The sequence below is a fragment of the Triticum aestivum genome, chromosome 2D (genome assembly GCF_018294505.1).
Source record: "Triticum aestivum cultivar Chinese Spring chromosome 2D, IWGSC CS RefSeq v2.1, whole genome shotgun sequence".
Lineage (NCBI taxonomy): Eukaryota > Viridiplantae > Streptophyta > Magnoliopsida > Poales > Poaceae > Triticum > Triticum aestivum.
Window position 1 is genome coordinate 591,089,361 of NC_057799.1, and position 15,548 is coordinate 591,104,908.

Genomic DNA, 15,548 nt, shown 5'->3' on the forward strand with positions numbered 1-15,548 from the left:
GTAATGGGATGGCGCATAGAATTGATTTGACTAGGAGGAGACGCCCACTCTTGGGCATGCTTGCGGTCTTCCACTTTGGCAGAGCCGCGGCCAGTTGGTCCACCAATCCCGATAGCTGAGCGGCCGATTGCTTGTGAATAGTGAGGGGCAAGCTGAGGTATTTGCAGGGAAAAGCGCCACTCGGGCAGCCAATTGCCGCAAGCACCCTCTCCGAAGTGTCCGTAGGGCAACGGATTGGGTATGTTCTGTGGACGAGTGAAAGAATGAGCAATCCACCTTAGGTGGTGCTGTGATTGATCTCTGCTTATATAGAGACAGTACAGAGGGAGCGCCGAGCGCAAGCGAGAGCGCGTGGTCGATCGTGGGGATCGTGGGGATCGTGCGCTGGAGCGTGCGGGACATGGGCGAGCGGGGGTTCTAGTCTATACAGTTAACACCCCGCCGCAATTGAAGCATCCGGGGGGTGGATGCATAAACTGGAACGAAAATCTTGGAACGTCGTGGTCGGGAGACCCTTGGTGAGCACGTCCGCGAATTGTTGCTTGGTCGGCACATGGAGCACGCGGAGCTTGCCGAGCGCCACCTGTTCGCGGACGAAGTGGATATCCAGCTCTATGTGCTTCGTCCTCCGATGGTGAACTGGGTTGGAAGACATGTACACCGAGGAGATGTTGTCGCAGAACACCATGCTCGCCTTCGGCATGGGAATGAAGAGCTCTGCCAGGAGTTGACGAACCCAGCAGCATTCCGCAACAGCGTTGGCTACAGCGCGGTACTCCGCCTCCGCGCTGGAGCGGGACACGGTGGCCTGGCGTTTGGAGGACCAGGAGATGAGGGAGTCGCCGAGGTAAACAGCGTAGCCAGACGTCGAACGGCGTGTGTCGGGGCAGCCGGCCCAGTCCGCGTCGGAGTATGCCACAAGGTCGAGCGACAGCGCGCGCTGGAGATGGAGTCCATGAGACGTGGTGCCCCGGAGGTAGCGCAGCACCCGTTTGGCGAGGGCGAGGTGCGGTGCGCGCGGATCATGCATGACCAGACAGCATTGTTGGACCGCGTAGGCGATGTCAGGGCGCGTCATGCACATGTACTGGAGGGCACCCACGATGCTGCGGTACTCGGTTGGATCCGGAACAGGTGTGCCGTCGACAGCAGAGAGCTTGCCGTGCGTGTCAACAGGCGTGGGCAGTGGCTTGCAGGACGTCATGTTGGCGTGCTCGAGCAGCTCCTCAGCGTATTTCTGTTGGGAGAGGAAGAAGCCGTGTGCCGTGCGGGTGACGGCGATCCCGAGGAAGTAGTGGAGGGAGCCGAGGTCCTTCATGGAGAACTCGCCGGAGAGTTGGCGCTGCAGCTGTTGAAGAAGCGCCGTCGACGAGGCTGTGAGGACGATGTCGTCTACGTAGAGGAGGAGGTAGGCGTCACCCGTGCTGCTATGGAGCACGAACAGCGAGGGATCTACGCGAGAGCTGACGAAGCCGAGCTGGTGCGCGAAGGCCGCGAACCGGGCGAACCACGCGCGCGGTGCCTGTTTGAGGCCGTACAATGACTTTTCGAGGAGGCACACGTGCTCGGGGTGGTGCGCGTCGATGAAACCCGCAGGTTGTTGACAGTAGACTCGCTCGGCGAGACGCCCGTGGAGAAAGGCGTTGTTGACGTCCATTTGATGGACCGGCCAGTTGCGCGTGGCAGCAATGGTGAGGACGACGCGGATCGTGGCGGCCTTGACGACGGGAGAGAACGTCTCGTCGAAGTCCACGCCAGGTCGTTGAGAGAACCCGTGCAGTACCCAGCGTGCTTTGTACCGTTCGAGCGACCCGTCCGCCTTGAACTTGTGGCGGAAGAGCCATTTGCCGGTGACGACATTGACGCCGGGCGGCCGTGGCACGAGCCGCCAGGTTGCATTCTCCATCAGCGCCCTGTACTCCACCTGCATAGCAGACAGCCAACATGGATCTTGCAAAGCAGAACGCACCGATCGGGGTATGGGTGAGATGGCAGTGTCGGTGACAGTGGCAGTAAGGTTGTCGGCATACTTGGGGTTAGGCAGGAACTTGCCGGCCTGAGCGCGCGTAGTCATGGTGTGGGTTGGGATGGGCGCGACACGGCGCCGTGGACGCGGGGGCGTGGGCAATGGCAAAGGGGTGCTGCTGGAAGCAGTGGTGAGAGGGGTGGCCGGAGCAGCTGTTGGTGTAGAGGCCGTAGGCGAGGAGTTTTGCAGTGGTGTAGATGCCGTAGGCGAGGAAGGGGCGGTCGGAGCTGTGTTGGCGGGAGGTGAGTGATCTGCCATCGTGTCCACAGTGTGGTCAGAAGTAGCGGCGGGTCGTGTCCCCGCAGTACGAGGTCGCCGGGGAACGAACGGGAGCGTGAGCTCGTCGTCAAGGGGAGGCGTCGGGTCAGGTGGCGGGGCACTGGATTGATCGCGAAAGGGAAAGCGATGCTCATCGAAGACGACATGGCAAGAGATGATCATGCGCCCAGTTGCAGGGTTGAGACATCTATAGCCTTTGTGATCGATGGCGTAGCCGAGGAGGACGCACGGTGCCGAGCGTGGGGCGAGCTTGTGAGGGGTTGTGGCTGTGAGGTTGGGGAAGCAGAAGCACCCGAAAACGCGCATGGCTGTGTAGTCGGGGTGAGCACCGTACAGAAGAAAGAACGGTGTCTGGTCGTGGCGAGGTCGGCACGGCCGTCGGTTGAGTAGGAAGGTAGAGGTTTGCAGCGCTTCTGCCCAGAAGGAGAACGGCATATGGGCATGGGTGAGCAGTGATCTGGCGATGTCGTTAAGTGTACGGAGCGCGCGCTTGGCGCGCCCGTTCTGTGGAGAGGTGTAAGGGCACGACATGCGTAGGGCAATGTCGAGGGAGGCGAAAAGGGTACGTGAGGAAGCGATATCGAATTCTCTACCGTTGTCTGTTTGGATTGTGAGGACAGGGAGATTAAAGTGGTTTTTGACGAACGCGATGAAATTGCGTATGGTAGGAAAAACGTCTGATTTTTGGCGAAGAGGGAACGTCCATGCAAAATGACTATAGTCGTCGAGCAACAATAGATAGTATTGATAACCAGAATTGCTAGATATGGGGGAGGTCCAAACATCATTGTGCACGAGCTGAAACAGAAAATAAGATACATGCGATGATGAATTAAAAGGTAGTCTAGTGCTTTTGCCGAGTTGACACGCCTGACACACGCCGGTGCTGCTGGGTTCTGGGGTGATGACGGAGGGGCGCAGGGTCCGGTCGAGGGTGTCGACGGCGGGGTGGCCGAGGCGTTGATGCCAAAGGTCACGCGAGACCGCGGTGAGCGCATGATGAGCATGGGTCGGTGGCGTGTACGGCAGGGGGTAGAGCTTGTCGTCGGCGTCGTTACAGCGGAGGATCACCTTCCTCGTTCTTTGATCCTTGAAAGAGAAGCCAAGATCATCAAACTCCACATTAACTGGGTTATCACGGGTGAGAGTTTTGACCGAGAGTAGGTTTTTGATTAGGTAGGGAGAGACGAGGATGTTGTTGAGGTGGAGTGGGGAGTGGGAAGTAGGTATGGTGGTGTGACCTGTGTGCGTTACTGCAAGCGATGATCCATCGCCGACTACTATGCGATGAGAGTAGCAAGGGTTGGCGGAGGAGAGAATACCTGACGACGACGCCATGTGCGATGAAGCGCCTGTGTCCAGGTACCAGTCGGTGCTCGGGGGAGACAGCTGCTGCTGCTGCACCGTCAGGTTGTTGAGCGCGGCGATGAGGGCGCTCTGGTCCCACGCCGAGGTTGAGGACGATGGCGGGGGAGCAGGCGCGGGCGTGGCGTTGTAGAGTGGGTGTGGGGGCACGGCCGGGTACCAGGCAGTGGGCGGGGCAGTGTTGAAGGCGCCGGGCGCGGTTGCGTGGTGCGTGGCCGAGCCGGCGAACGGAGCAGCGCCTCCGGGACGTGGCCCAAGAATGCCGGAGCCTGGGGCGTGGGGGCGCCATGGCATGGGCCATGCGTGCACCATGCCGGTCCATGGCGCGGGTGCAGGAGCAGCAGGGCGAGGAGCTTGGGTGCCCCCGCCGGAGTTGTTGCCCCCGCCGGAGCTGTGGCCCCTTCCGCGGCCGCGTCGACCACCGCCGTGTCCGCGGTTGGCGCCGCCGCCATGTCCAGCAGCAGCGGGGCCCCCAGGATTGTTGGTGTTGGCTGGGGCCCGAGCAGCATGGAGAGCCGTGTTGGTGGTGGTGTCGGCGGCGAGCCGGCTCTCCTCAAGAAGAAGAAAGGCACGGCAACGCAGGAGCGACAGGAAGGGAGTTTGCATGGTGAGAATGGGCACGGCGTACCTGAACCGGGGGTGAAGCCCACGGATCATGTTGAGAACCTGATCGCGGTCAGTGACGGCGGCACCGAGCTCGGCGAGGCGAGCGGCGCAGTCTTTGAGGCGCGCGAAGAAGGAGAGGATGGAGGAGCCGCCTTGCTCGATGCGCCGGAACTCGGTGGAGAGCGCCACCACCTGATGTTCGGCGTTCTCCAGGAAGAGGTCACAGATGGAGCTCCAGACGGCGGCGGCCGTGGCGCCGCGCTGGTGGATCAGGCCGAACACCTCCGGGGTGACGCGGTTGTACAGCCAGGAGACGATGTGGGCATCATCCTGGAGCCAGTACGGGTCCTGGGGCCGCGGCGGTCCGGTGAGGTGGTCGCCGACCGCCTGCTTCTGGAACATCACCTCGAACAGGGTACGCCAATGGGAGAAATTGGGAGGGTTCAGCGACAGCATGATGGGGACGTGCTGGTTGATGAAGATGCCCGCCAATGGGGAGACGGGCGGCGGCGCGGTGGAAGTGGAAGCGCCGGCGTCGGAGACGAAGAGCGCTCCGCGGCTGAAGGCGGAGGGGGTCAGGAGAGCTGGGTTGGAAGGCGGCGTGGCCGGCGTGCAGGGTGCGCCGCCAGGGCCACTGCCAGGACGTGGGGGAGGAGGTGGAGGAGGTGGAGGTATCGACATGGCTCGAGAAGCAGTTGGAGCGGGCAGCGGAAGATGACTATAGGCAGGAGAAGAGACAGCGTCTGATACCATGTGGACGAGTGAAAGAATGAGCAATCCACCTTAGGTGGTGCTGTGATTGATCTCTGCTTATATAGAGACAGTACAGAGGGAGCGCCGAGCGCAAGCGAGAGCGCGTGGTCGATCGTGGGGATCGTGCGCTGGAGCGTGCGGGACATGGGCGAGCGGGGGTTCTAGTCTATACAGTTAACATGTTGCACTCTTATTTATGTTGTCAATTACCTTTCTCATGAACGCGCAAAGAATTGCGCATCATTTCATTGGTAGGTTAGGTATGGAAGAGAACAGTAGCAGCATAGAGGGGGAGGGGCACCATACTAGGTGTTGGTAAGAGCAGAGCATAGAAAAACAACACGTCGTCTCTATCGAAGGCTGCCACCTGGGACCCATGCGTGTTCTGAATGTTTCTCAGTTGCTGTTTCGTCAGAGTTTTACAACTTTCTCAAACTGGAAAGCACGACCAGTTTTATAGAGGCTTTGGTTTAGTCAGCTCGTCTCAGCTCCATTAACAGATAGCACCTCGAGAGCAAATGACAATACTATACAGTACAAGGGAAATGCAGAGCAGATGAACCTCGAGTACAACTTGTAAAACTGGATTGTCTACTTGACGTCTCCAATTCAATTCTTGTGTTTGTTTCTGATGTGGTAGGTAGCTAGGGAGTCGACAGAGGACGACAAACCTAATAGAGAATGAAGTAGCTTGAGTTGGGGATTATCTCTCCTTTAGAAAACAAAATTAAAAAAGAGGTTCGTTTTGACTTTACTACTTTCCTGCACTCGACTCTAATTTCAAATTGAAGTGAACCGTTGAAAAACAGTAAAATATAAACGAGATGCCCCCGCTTTTCCATCACATTATTTTCATCTGATGTATAGCAGTTGACCAAGAAATATCAACACAAGTTTGTCCGCGCACATCGCACATCCAGTAAGCGCTTCTCTAACACGAACTCTCGAACCGCCCGGATACGTCTGGATAGCGCGGTCCAGACATATTGTGCGATTCAACGCGGGCATGTATCAGTACACCGAGCGGTCCGGACGTTATTTTTCCCTAAAACAAAGACAAACAAAGTTGCCGGCGTACGGACCACTGCCACGCCCGCGTCTAACCGCCCTGGCCCACCGAAAACTCCCCACCTGCCTCTCTCGCGCTTTTCTTCCGATGTGCACGCCGCTTCTTGTGCCGCATCAATGCCAGTCCAGAGCACTGAGCATGTAACGGACGGCAATGATGCCGCGATGCGACCGGGCGGGAGGGCAGCGCTGGCTGACGCGGCCTTCCGAGAACCGCCGCTTCAATGCGGACGCAACTTCACGAGGAACCAACTCCGGCAGCTGTGTCGCATTGAAGCGGCTGACCGTCCGTTCGAATTGCCTGGCCGAGGCTTTATAAGCCGTGCTCTCCGACGTCGTTCACATCAATCTCTCCGCTCTTCCTCCTCCTCCTCTCCTCCTCGACAACTCCGGCGATGGGCAAGTTGTGGGCTTCGAGGCCGGCGGTTGGTGGCTCCGGGATGGGCTCCGGAGGATCGGGGCGACGCCGCACTCGAACTCTGGGGTCGTCGTCCTCGTCGGCGGACGGCTCCTCGACGAAGGTGGAGATCGTCATCTCCTCCGGCGACGAGGAGGACCAGCTGCCACAGCAGCAGTCCGTGCCGGCGACACAAGGCCAGTTGTACGCCGCCACGGACATGGAGTATGAGCAAGAGATGGAGTTGATGCTTCGCCGCTCCGTCCTCCGCCTGAATAGCTCGGTGGCGCCACCAGGGACACTCCTCCCCGCGAAGCCGGAGCCTGCACGCCCTCCATGCTCTCCTAGCCGCAGCGTCCAAATTGGGGACCGCGTGAAGGAGGAGCGGCTCTCTCGGCCGCCCCGGCACGTGAAGGAGGAGCGGCGCTCTCTGTCGCCCGTGCCCATTGTGATCGTCGCGAAGGCGCAAGGTCGCATTCGCCACTACCTCGGCGGCGGCGGTGGCAACTATTCGTCCTCCTGAAGCGTCGTAACGACACAGGGGTACGCCGACAGGGAGCGGCGCCGGCGGGATAGGCGCAAGGCGTGTCGGTTGGAGTTCGTGGACTCCGGTGTCCCGCCGCCACACATCGCGGCGGACCCGGAGCTAGAGTACGGCTGGGCCCTGGACCGCTCCGTCACGACGGCAGAGACTTTTTTTTTGAATTTTCACCGGGGAAGAAGGGGGAGCCCCTACGACGGCAGAGACTAGCAAGTGTCGTCTCCGCCTCCTCGACGGGGAAATGGCCAAGTGCGGCGAGGAGTGGTCTCTCAGCAAGATCGTCGCCAGCAACGCCGCCCTCTCCCCCCGACCATGTCGTCGGTGGTCGCGGACGCATTACGCACGGCGTAGGAGGAAGCGAAAAGGATCATCCGCGAGTGTCAGGCGGCTGCTGGGAAGCCCTGCTGCGACGCCGCCCCCTTCCGCTGCCCAAAGCCTGACGACGATGACTCCGACGCTGGATGCGACGACGATGACGAGAGAGCCACCGGCCAGCCCAGCAATGGCCTACGAGGTCCCCGTGAAGTATAGGGTAGTGTAGGATTAGGTTGTTTTTTAGATTTTTAGTTCACCAGATGAAATATTGTCCGATTTTATGTAAAAAGTATCTGAGTTTAAATGAATATCGTGAGGTTTGTTTGAGTTTGCATCAAATTTTGTCCGTTTTCGTTGAAATTCGTTTGAAATGTAAGCGGACATATGCGGGCACCATTGGATGGCGATCTCGTCTGCGGACTGATTCCTCTGTCCAAAGACAAATGCTGAAGCAAATTTATTTTGAAATGTATGCTAGCACGGTTGAATGGTCGGCTCTCACATCACTTTCCACAGACTGGTTCGGACCAGTCCGCGGATGGATACTGTGTCCATTTTGAGGTTAGTCTTGGAGATGCCTTGAACTAAAGATTCGGTAGGGAGTTGCACAAAAACATTGGGCAGTAGTCATTAAAGGTTACCAGGAATAATCCGATTTTTCAAGCATTTCGTAATTTTTTTAATGCAGTATAAATATAGACGCTCACGTATACACACATACACTTATTTCTATGAATGCACGTACTTACGTCCTATTTATGAGCACCTCCATGGCTTGTTACAGGAGAGATCGTGCGAGAAAACTCTGGAAAGATACATCATAAGGGCAACTTCAATGCGGTTCGCCAAAACGAACACACTAAATATTTGTGAACATGTTCGAATGTATCGGCAGACAACAAATAGAGGGAGTGCCATCCAACTTTATGAACGAGATGTCCGTCCCTTTTCTCACCAAAAAAAATACAATAAAATAGAACCAAATGTTGGCCCCTTTCCAAAATAAAAGAAAACCAAAGCAAATGTCCACCATGCAGCGTCACTTTGAATCATCGAGCAATAACAATTCAATCCTTAAATCGTAATAAAAGCGTCGAATGTTCAACAAATTTTAAAAATTTATCGATCCCAAATTCAACCATACTCCTCAAAAGCGGCCTTCATCTCAAGCCTTCTCTCCACGAGCTTGAACTTCTTCATCGACACATGTCGTTCACCCAGATGTTGGGCCTCTTGAGCTTCATCTAAAAATGCATCAATGTGAAGGATTTGCCCTCCGTCCTTTGGTACAGCTCGGTAGTGCGTCCTGCCTATACAATGACGTGATCATTAAGTTGTAACATTGAGCGAATCAATGACTTGATCAACATGTAGAGCAACAAGCAGCAAAATTTACGAACCCCATGATTAACGTGCCTGGTGGGCCACCTTGTTTTCACTTGCGCAATCGCATTGCAATATTCATGGGGGGCTTTAAAATGGTGTATACTCGAGTTGTCTGCGTGCCACCCAGAGGAAATTAGGCTTATTTCACATGTCAATGACAAAGTCCATATGGTTTGTCTACTGACGTTGTTGCTCTTTTGATGTGTGATGCAGATACAGAGGAAACTGCAGGTGAGGATCGAGGAGCAGGGCAAGAGGCTACAGAAGATGTTCGAGGACCAGCTCAAGGCCAGCGGCAGCACCGCGCCGGCCGCGGACCCTGACGTCGTCCTCTTCCCGGCGGCGGCGGAGGCGCCAAGCGAGCAAGAGGAGGATACCGTGTTCGTCAACGTCATCGATGACGGTGGTAATGACGTGCAGATCGTCTCCGTCGCCAGCACCAGCTACGACGACGAGTTAGCCTTGTGAAACATTGTAGTGATCTAGGGCTTTTGATTTGATCCGACAAGTGTTGATGTTGTAGTTCTCGATGTATATTATGCATTAACGATGCAGAGTCTTTCTTTTTTTCGAGATCGATAAAGTAATAACAGCTTGTCTAATTCACATCTAGATGTTTTTTAGGATGTCACATCTAAGCTTTCATAAATATATAATGCAGTAACAAGAAACAAAAAAAATAAAAAAAATAAACCACAAACAAAGTGGACATCAGTTTAGATGTGACATAACTATGTCACATCTAGATATGTCCTAAACAGCCGAGTAATAAATCATGTCAGTTTTTCACTAGTTCATCGAAGGCTCTTTGTCAGAGGAAACCCACGCGTTTCTGAACGATTCTCCTTTGCTCTCTCGTCAGAGTTATAAATTAAAACTCAAACAGGAATGCACGACCTGATTTAGCAAGGGCTTATTTTGGGTTCAGTTCAGTTAGGTGAGGTGTCAGTTCAGTTAACAAACACAAGCAGCACCTCCAGGTCAAGTGACAGTATTGTAAACTGTGAGGATCCGTGGAAACTCCGCCTGGCGTCAGTGAGGAGGATTCTAATGGGGAAAAAATGCATAGCAGAGAACTCAAAAGAAAAAAAATGGATTGTCTGCTTGACGTCCCCCATTCAGTTCCATTTTTATGGTGAACCGGCTTTGTCAACATGTACTAATTTAGTTAGCTCATCACAGTACTGCTAGTACTATCCGCTCCCTCCGTAAAGAAATATAAAAGCGTTTATTGATCTAGACGCTCTTATATTCCTTTATAAAGGGACGAGCCGCTGCTAGATCGAGGCTTTCTGCAGGTAAAAGAAGATGCCCTGACTTTTCCATCTTATTTTGGGGAACTACAGCTTACAGGTGCCTTTTCCAAAAAAATAAGTGTAGAGGTTATCTCCCGTCAAAAAAAAAGTGTAGAGGTTATCTGTGCAGCAATTCCCCAAGAAATGCAAAATTAACGTGCGAATGCAGTGACCATGTAAGGACCAACGAGAACCTCAGCATAAACCTTTCACCAGAAAACTAAAATTCAATTCAATCTGGCACTCAGATATAAAGCATAACTTTACATAGTCAGTAAAGACACTTTGACACTTCAGAAACTAAAGCTAACAACAACTCAGTACGAGTTACACCAACCAAATACTGGGCAGTAGCCAATACACACATGGCAAGTCACAGGCTACCACAAATAATCTGACTTTGTCTGACGCAGTCCATAATCCGGAACGCCGGGGAGATACACAAGCTACGCTGTCCATTTTGTAAGAACACCATTTCTGTAAAGTTAGGCCTATCTGGCACCGCTTCGATCCTACATCTGCATGGACGGCGAGCAGAGCAGGGCAAGAACAAGGTTAATCAGTGCATCGGTAGGAGGCATATCCATGTATCAGCAGAAAAACTGGATGCAATCCTAGATCTACTTGCAGTGAATTCAGTAGCTGATGTACACTGGATAGAGGGAAAAAACAGTGAATGTTCTAACCAGTTAATGAGGATATGCTATGTCCTTTGGATGAAATGGTGAGCAAGCAAGTCTGATAATCCTGAAGCTGGAATGCTCTCGCAGCCGAACAGCTCTTGAAGACTGGAATCACATAGTATTGATGCACTCGCAGGATCCTGTGCACGATCAAACAGAACATGAATGGATCTCATGCGTCTCAATGGAGCTGGACAGCATGTCCCAGTTAACAATAATTAAAATTCTCAGGAATGGCATCAGGAGGTGAAAGGACATGGAGGTATCATTGGCAAACATTTTCTGACACTACTTTACAGAGAAGTGCATGCTCAAAATCAATGTAGAAATTCTGCTGCTATTCTGAAACGGGCCTCTTAATGCAACAATTGTTTTCTGTATTTGAAAACTGCTAGCATTATAAATGTGTGTATCTTTTAAACTTTGAGATGGATACAGTTCCAACCACAATCCACTCTAGGATAGAACAATCGCTACAATATATCATGAAGCATTCAAGAGTCTTTCTGTAGGACGAACACATCCAAGATGGTCTTCAAAAGACAATGCGGCTTGAAAATTTTCCAAAGATGTAAACATGACACACAGCTACTGCAGCATAACAGACACCTATATCTCAATGATTCTCTACCAAATAGAGCAAAGATGTGAGTTTAGATTATTCATCAGTCTTACTACTGTTACTCCTGCCAGTAGTGTTTCAACGCATTGGATTTTTCAGCAATCATTCAGTACGTATCCGCAAGCAAAAAACAAACTGGAATCCTGCAAGTAAAGGAAAGGTTAAGGCACATCCATACCTCAAGCTGATTTGCTTTTATGTAATCCCAAAGATACTTGAGGGCATCATCATGAGGCACTGTTCCTTCTACACCAAGGAATTTGGCTAGCGCATCAGAAACTACCACGTAGGGCTGATTTTGATTTATAGTAGGCATTTGTTGAGGAGCTGCAGTGGCAGCCTTAACCTTTTTTGCTTCCGAAGGTTGATCTTCTGCAGTATCAAAATAATGTATTTGAGGATTCTTAATAGTAAATTCAGATGTATATTAGCAGGCAGATATAGATAAAAGGAAACAAAAGCACGTACTTGGGTCAAGAGGAGTTATGTGCTTGGCCAACAATTTGTTCATCTTAAACATGTCAGTGGAGTCAGTTCCAAAAACGATACGAAGTTCATCATTGCATATAATCTTCCTTTTGTCATCAGGATCCTGAAGATTATTCTGCCTGATATATGCCCATAACTGCTTCACAATCTGAATGAAGAGTAGAGTTCAGAAGTGAACCATTTGAGTTAATCAAGGGAAAGAAATCTGATCTAGTGAATGAAGATATTGAAAGTACCTGAGTTCTTGACATGGCAGTCTCGCCAACAACAGTCTGAAGTTCAGGTGAAATTGCACAAACTTTGTTTAAGCCACCAGGCCCGCCTCTCTTTCTCTTAGAGGCACTGGAAGAAATTATAAACATATCACAACGATTGGTTTACATAGATGACTTAATTCCATAATTAGTACTATGCATTGACCCGTATAACGTAACAAAATTTAAGTGTTGAACATGGGTGCATGAATTACATGAAAATACGACAGTTCAGTGTTGAGGCAAAATATACTCTTGAAGCCCGATGAACTAAAGAAGGTCCATTAGCACAATACTATAACTCAAAAGGTATAATTAACAACTACCTATGTACCAAATCAGCCAGAAAATGATAATCCGGCATACAAATCCAAAGAATAAATTTAGAGGACACTAGTCGACTGGTTGGGACTATTTCCTCAAAAGCAGGGTAGGCAGAAAACAAGAGCCAACACAGACAAAGAAACAGGTTGCTCACAAAAGCTGAAGGAGGTTACGATTCCTCACTTACGGCATGTACAGCTTAATCTCTAGTTTGTACATTCTGGCATAACAGCTGTCCTGAACTTCATTGCATATCAAATAAATCCATAACGGATATGTGCGCATTTTAAATTTAAAAAGGTTAGCTTTTATGACGCTCAACGTATAGGATGCAACCAATGAAGCTAACCATGCCAAACTTCCTTCCTGGTTGACCAGTCTAGTTAATGTGGCAGAAATGGACAACGAACAAAACTATAAACAAACGGTCACAAAGCGAATCAGCCGTTACGAGTGGCGAAAAAACGGTAATGACATCCTAAGCATACATACATCCTAGACACCACACCGCTAGAGTCCATAAAAAACGACGTCTACAGAGTTGGGCCCAACAAAGTTGCCATATTGAAACCCTAAACCTACCGCCGCTGTTAGGTGCCATTTCATGAATCCAGATGAACACAATCAGCTCAACCTTCAATCCACACAATTAGCAACAGTAATCACATGAATCGACCAGCTAAGTGTCCAACCACCTAAATTTCAGTGCCAAAAGGTAGGTAGTTGCAGTGTATCAAAGCAACTCAATATGGGGAACAAAACCCTAATTGTTATCCCTGGCTCACCTCTCCTTGTTGTCACCGACGGCCTGTGGTGCGGCTGTGGGGGAGGTGATGGCCCCGACCCCAGGGGCCGGCTGCTGGAAGGAGACGGTCCCACCAGTGGCGACCCCGCCGAGGGCGTTGGCGTAGCGGAAGGCGAGCGGCGGCGGCGGGTAGAAGGCCATGGCCGGCACGGCGGGCGGCGGCGCGGAGACCGCGACGGCGTTGTTGGCGGCGGCGGCGCCTCCTGAGACGACGGGCGGGAGCTGGGGCATGGTCTGGAAGACGAACTGCGGCTGAATCGCCGCGAACTGCTGCTGCATCTGCAGCATCTGCTGCTGCTGCTGCTGCACCTCTAGCGGGAGCTGTGGCTGGGGCATGGCCTGCGTCATGGCAGGCGCGGGCGCGGGCGCGGAGGCGGGGAGCGGGGGCGGGTTCTGGTTCTGGTTCTGGGCCTTGGGCGGCGGAGGCGGAGGCGGCGGCGGCTGGAGGCGGGGCCCGAAGAAGAGGTCCATCTGGTCGCGGATGTAGGGCGCCTTGTGGGAGAGGTCGACGCCGAGCCGCGCCTGCGCCTGCTGGAGCACGGCGGCGAGCGAGGCCGCCTCCCCGGCGCCGCCGCCGCCGGCCTCGAGCGCGCCCCGGAGGAGCGACTCCACGCAGGCGGCGATCTCCTGGTCCGACACCATGGCCGCCGCGCGAAAAAAAAACTCAAATCTCGCCCCGCCAAAACCCACCGCGATTCCCCTCCCCCTCCCTCTCTCCCTCTCTCTCTCTCTCTCTCTCTCTCTCTCTACCCCTCTCTGTCTCTGCAGCTTGGTCTCCCCCCCTTTGTCGCCCCCCTCTCTCTCTCTCTAGCTCCGCCCCTTTCTCTCTCCTGATTTCCCTGGGGGAGGCTTTCTCTCTCTCTCTCCTCCTCGCCTAATCTATTTGTTAAGTAGGGTTTCGTCGCGAGGGGGACGGCGGAAAGGGACGGGCCCCTGTGCGCACCGCGCAGTCGGCCACGCACCCGCTGGCCGTTGGGGGCCGGGGCGCGTGGGGCCCACGCGTCATCGGGGGGGTGGCCAAGCGAGCCGCGTGTGGAACGGAGGGGCTGCGGTGGGGCGCGGTGCGGAATGGCGAGAGTGCCCTCCGGTGTTGGATATGCGGTTGTTGCGGAGGCGTGGGATGCGTTTCTGCGCTTGTGGGCCCCGCCGCCCACCCGCCCGCCGGGGACGTGTCCGGTCTACGGTTGCGGCAGGGGGGAGGGGAGAAGGAGGAAACCCCTGCGGCGGGGAGAGGGACGTGGGCTGAGCCGAAGCTATGGATGGCCTAATGAGTGAGACCTCCCCCCTCCTCATTGGATGTATATTGGCAAATAGGCCAGCCCACTCCGGCGCGAGCGGTTTTTTTTTACTATTTTTCGGATTTTCTATAAAATAAACAGGGATTGTTTTTTACAGAGCTAAATATTTAAAACTCTATTACAAATAAAAATAAACATTTTATTAAATTGTTCAGTGTGTGTTTAAAAAAAAGTGTATACAAAGAAAATGCTCACATTGAATTAAAAAGAGTTTAGTGTGTACTAAAAAGGGAGTCCATTGGATAATTATAAAAGTTTAGTGTATATTAAAAATGCTCACTATATACTAAAGAATTTTTTATCATGCACTGAAAAAACTGGTCGCCATGTATTAAAAAAGAACAAAAGAAAAGGAAAAGGAAAAACGGAAATAAGATAAGCAAAAAAAAATCATAACAGAAAAGCTGCAAAAAAGTAGCAAACAAGAAACAACAAGAAAAAAAAACCCCAACTGCACGGTCCAACTCGTCTAGGTAGTGGGTGGCGCGGCGTTGCGGGCTGTGAATAGGATCCACTTCAATGAGCTTGCTCGGAGATTGTCGTATCCCCTCCCTTGTTTGCCCTTGAAAGTTCGGGTTGTGGGTTGCATAGAGTGCGCCCCGCGCATGTTTTACGAAAGTGCGCATGTTTAAAAAAAAGAAGTGCGAGTGAGCAGGTTTGCCCCAAAATATTTCTCTTAAATAAATGCCCTATGTAAGGGCATAAATGAACACCCCCAAATGTTTGTGGGCGCTATTCGCATGTGTCCGTACCCACATACATCATCCAACCCTATACCTCATATAAGGCAGACACCGAATCATTTCACCAGTTCATAGAATTTTTTTAGCAATGCAAAAGATCGCTAATGAACAACTAAAAACTATTCTAGTAAATCCTACTCCTTGTTTCGGAGGTGAGGTCGATGACCCCGCATCGGAGGAGTCGGCCTCATTGTCATTGGCCATTGGCGCGAACTCACAAGAGTTGTCGATGTGTGACTCTTTTAGCATGGTCATCATGCTGCTTCGTCTCCACGTCATCCTCGGCCTCAAGCTCCTCG

At 52.6% G+C, this 15,548-nt stretch overlaps 1 protein-coding gene across 1 annotated transcript; it reads right to left on the reverse strand.

Annotated features, from left to right (window-relative positions):
* Window positions 1-10,252: 10,252 nt before the first annotated feature.
* Window positions 10,253-13,987, reverse strand: LOC123054764 (formin-like protein 1). The gene is made up of 6 exons (XM_044478610.1): window positions 13,189-13,987; window positions 12,062-12,167; window positions 11,805-11,973; window positions 11,515-11,708; window positions 10,718-10,854; window positions 10,253-10,549 (listed from the first exon to the last, which is right to left on the reverse strand). The coding sequence occupies exons 1-5, from the start codon at window positions 13,848-13,850 to the stop codon at window positions 10,735-10,737; spliced, it is 1,251 nt and encodes a 416-aa protein (XP_044334545.1). The 5' UTR covers window positions 13,851-13,987; the 3' UTR covers window positions 10,253-10,549; window positions 10,718-10,734.
* Between the last annotated feature and the right edge of the window lie 1,561 nt (window positions 13,988-15,548).

Coding starts and splice junctions, on each gene's coding strand:
- LOC123054764 (XM_044478610.1), bottom strand. CDS start 13,850: ATGGTGTCGGACCAGGAGATCGCCGCCTGCGTGGAGTCGCTCCTCCGG. Junction 11,974..12,061: donor CTGCCATGTCAAGAACTCAG/GTACTTTCAATA, acceptor CTCTTCATTCAG/ATTGTGAAGCAGTTATGGGC. Junction 10,855..11,514: donor TAAAAGCAAATCAGCTTGAG/GTATGGATGTGC, acceptor GATCGTGCACAG/GATCCTGCGAGTGCATCAAT.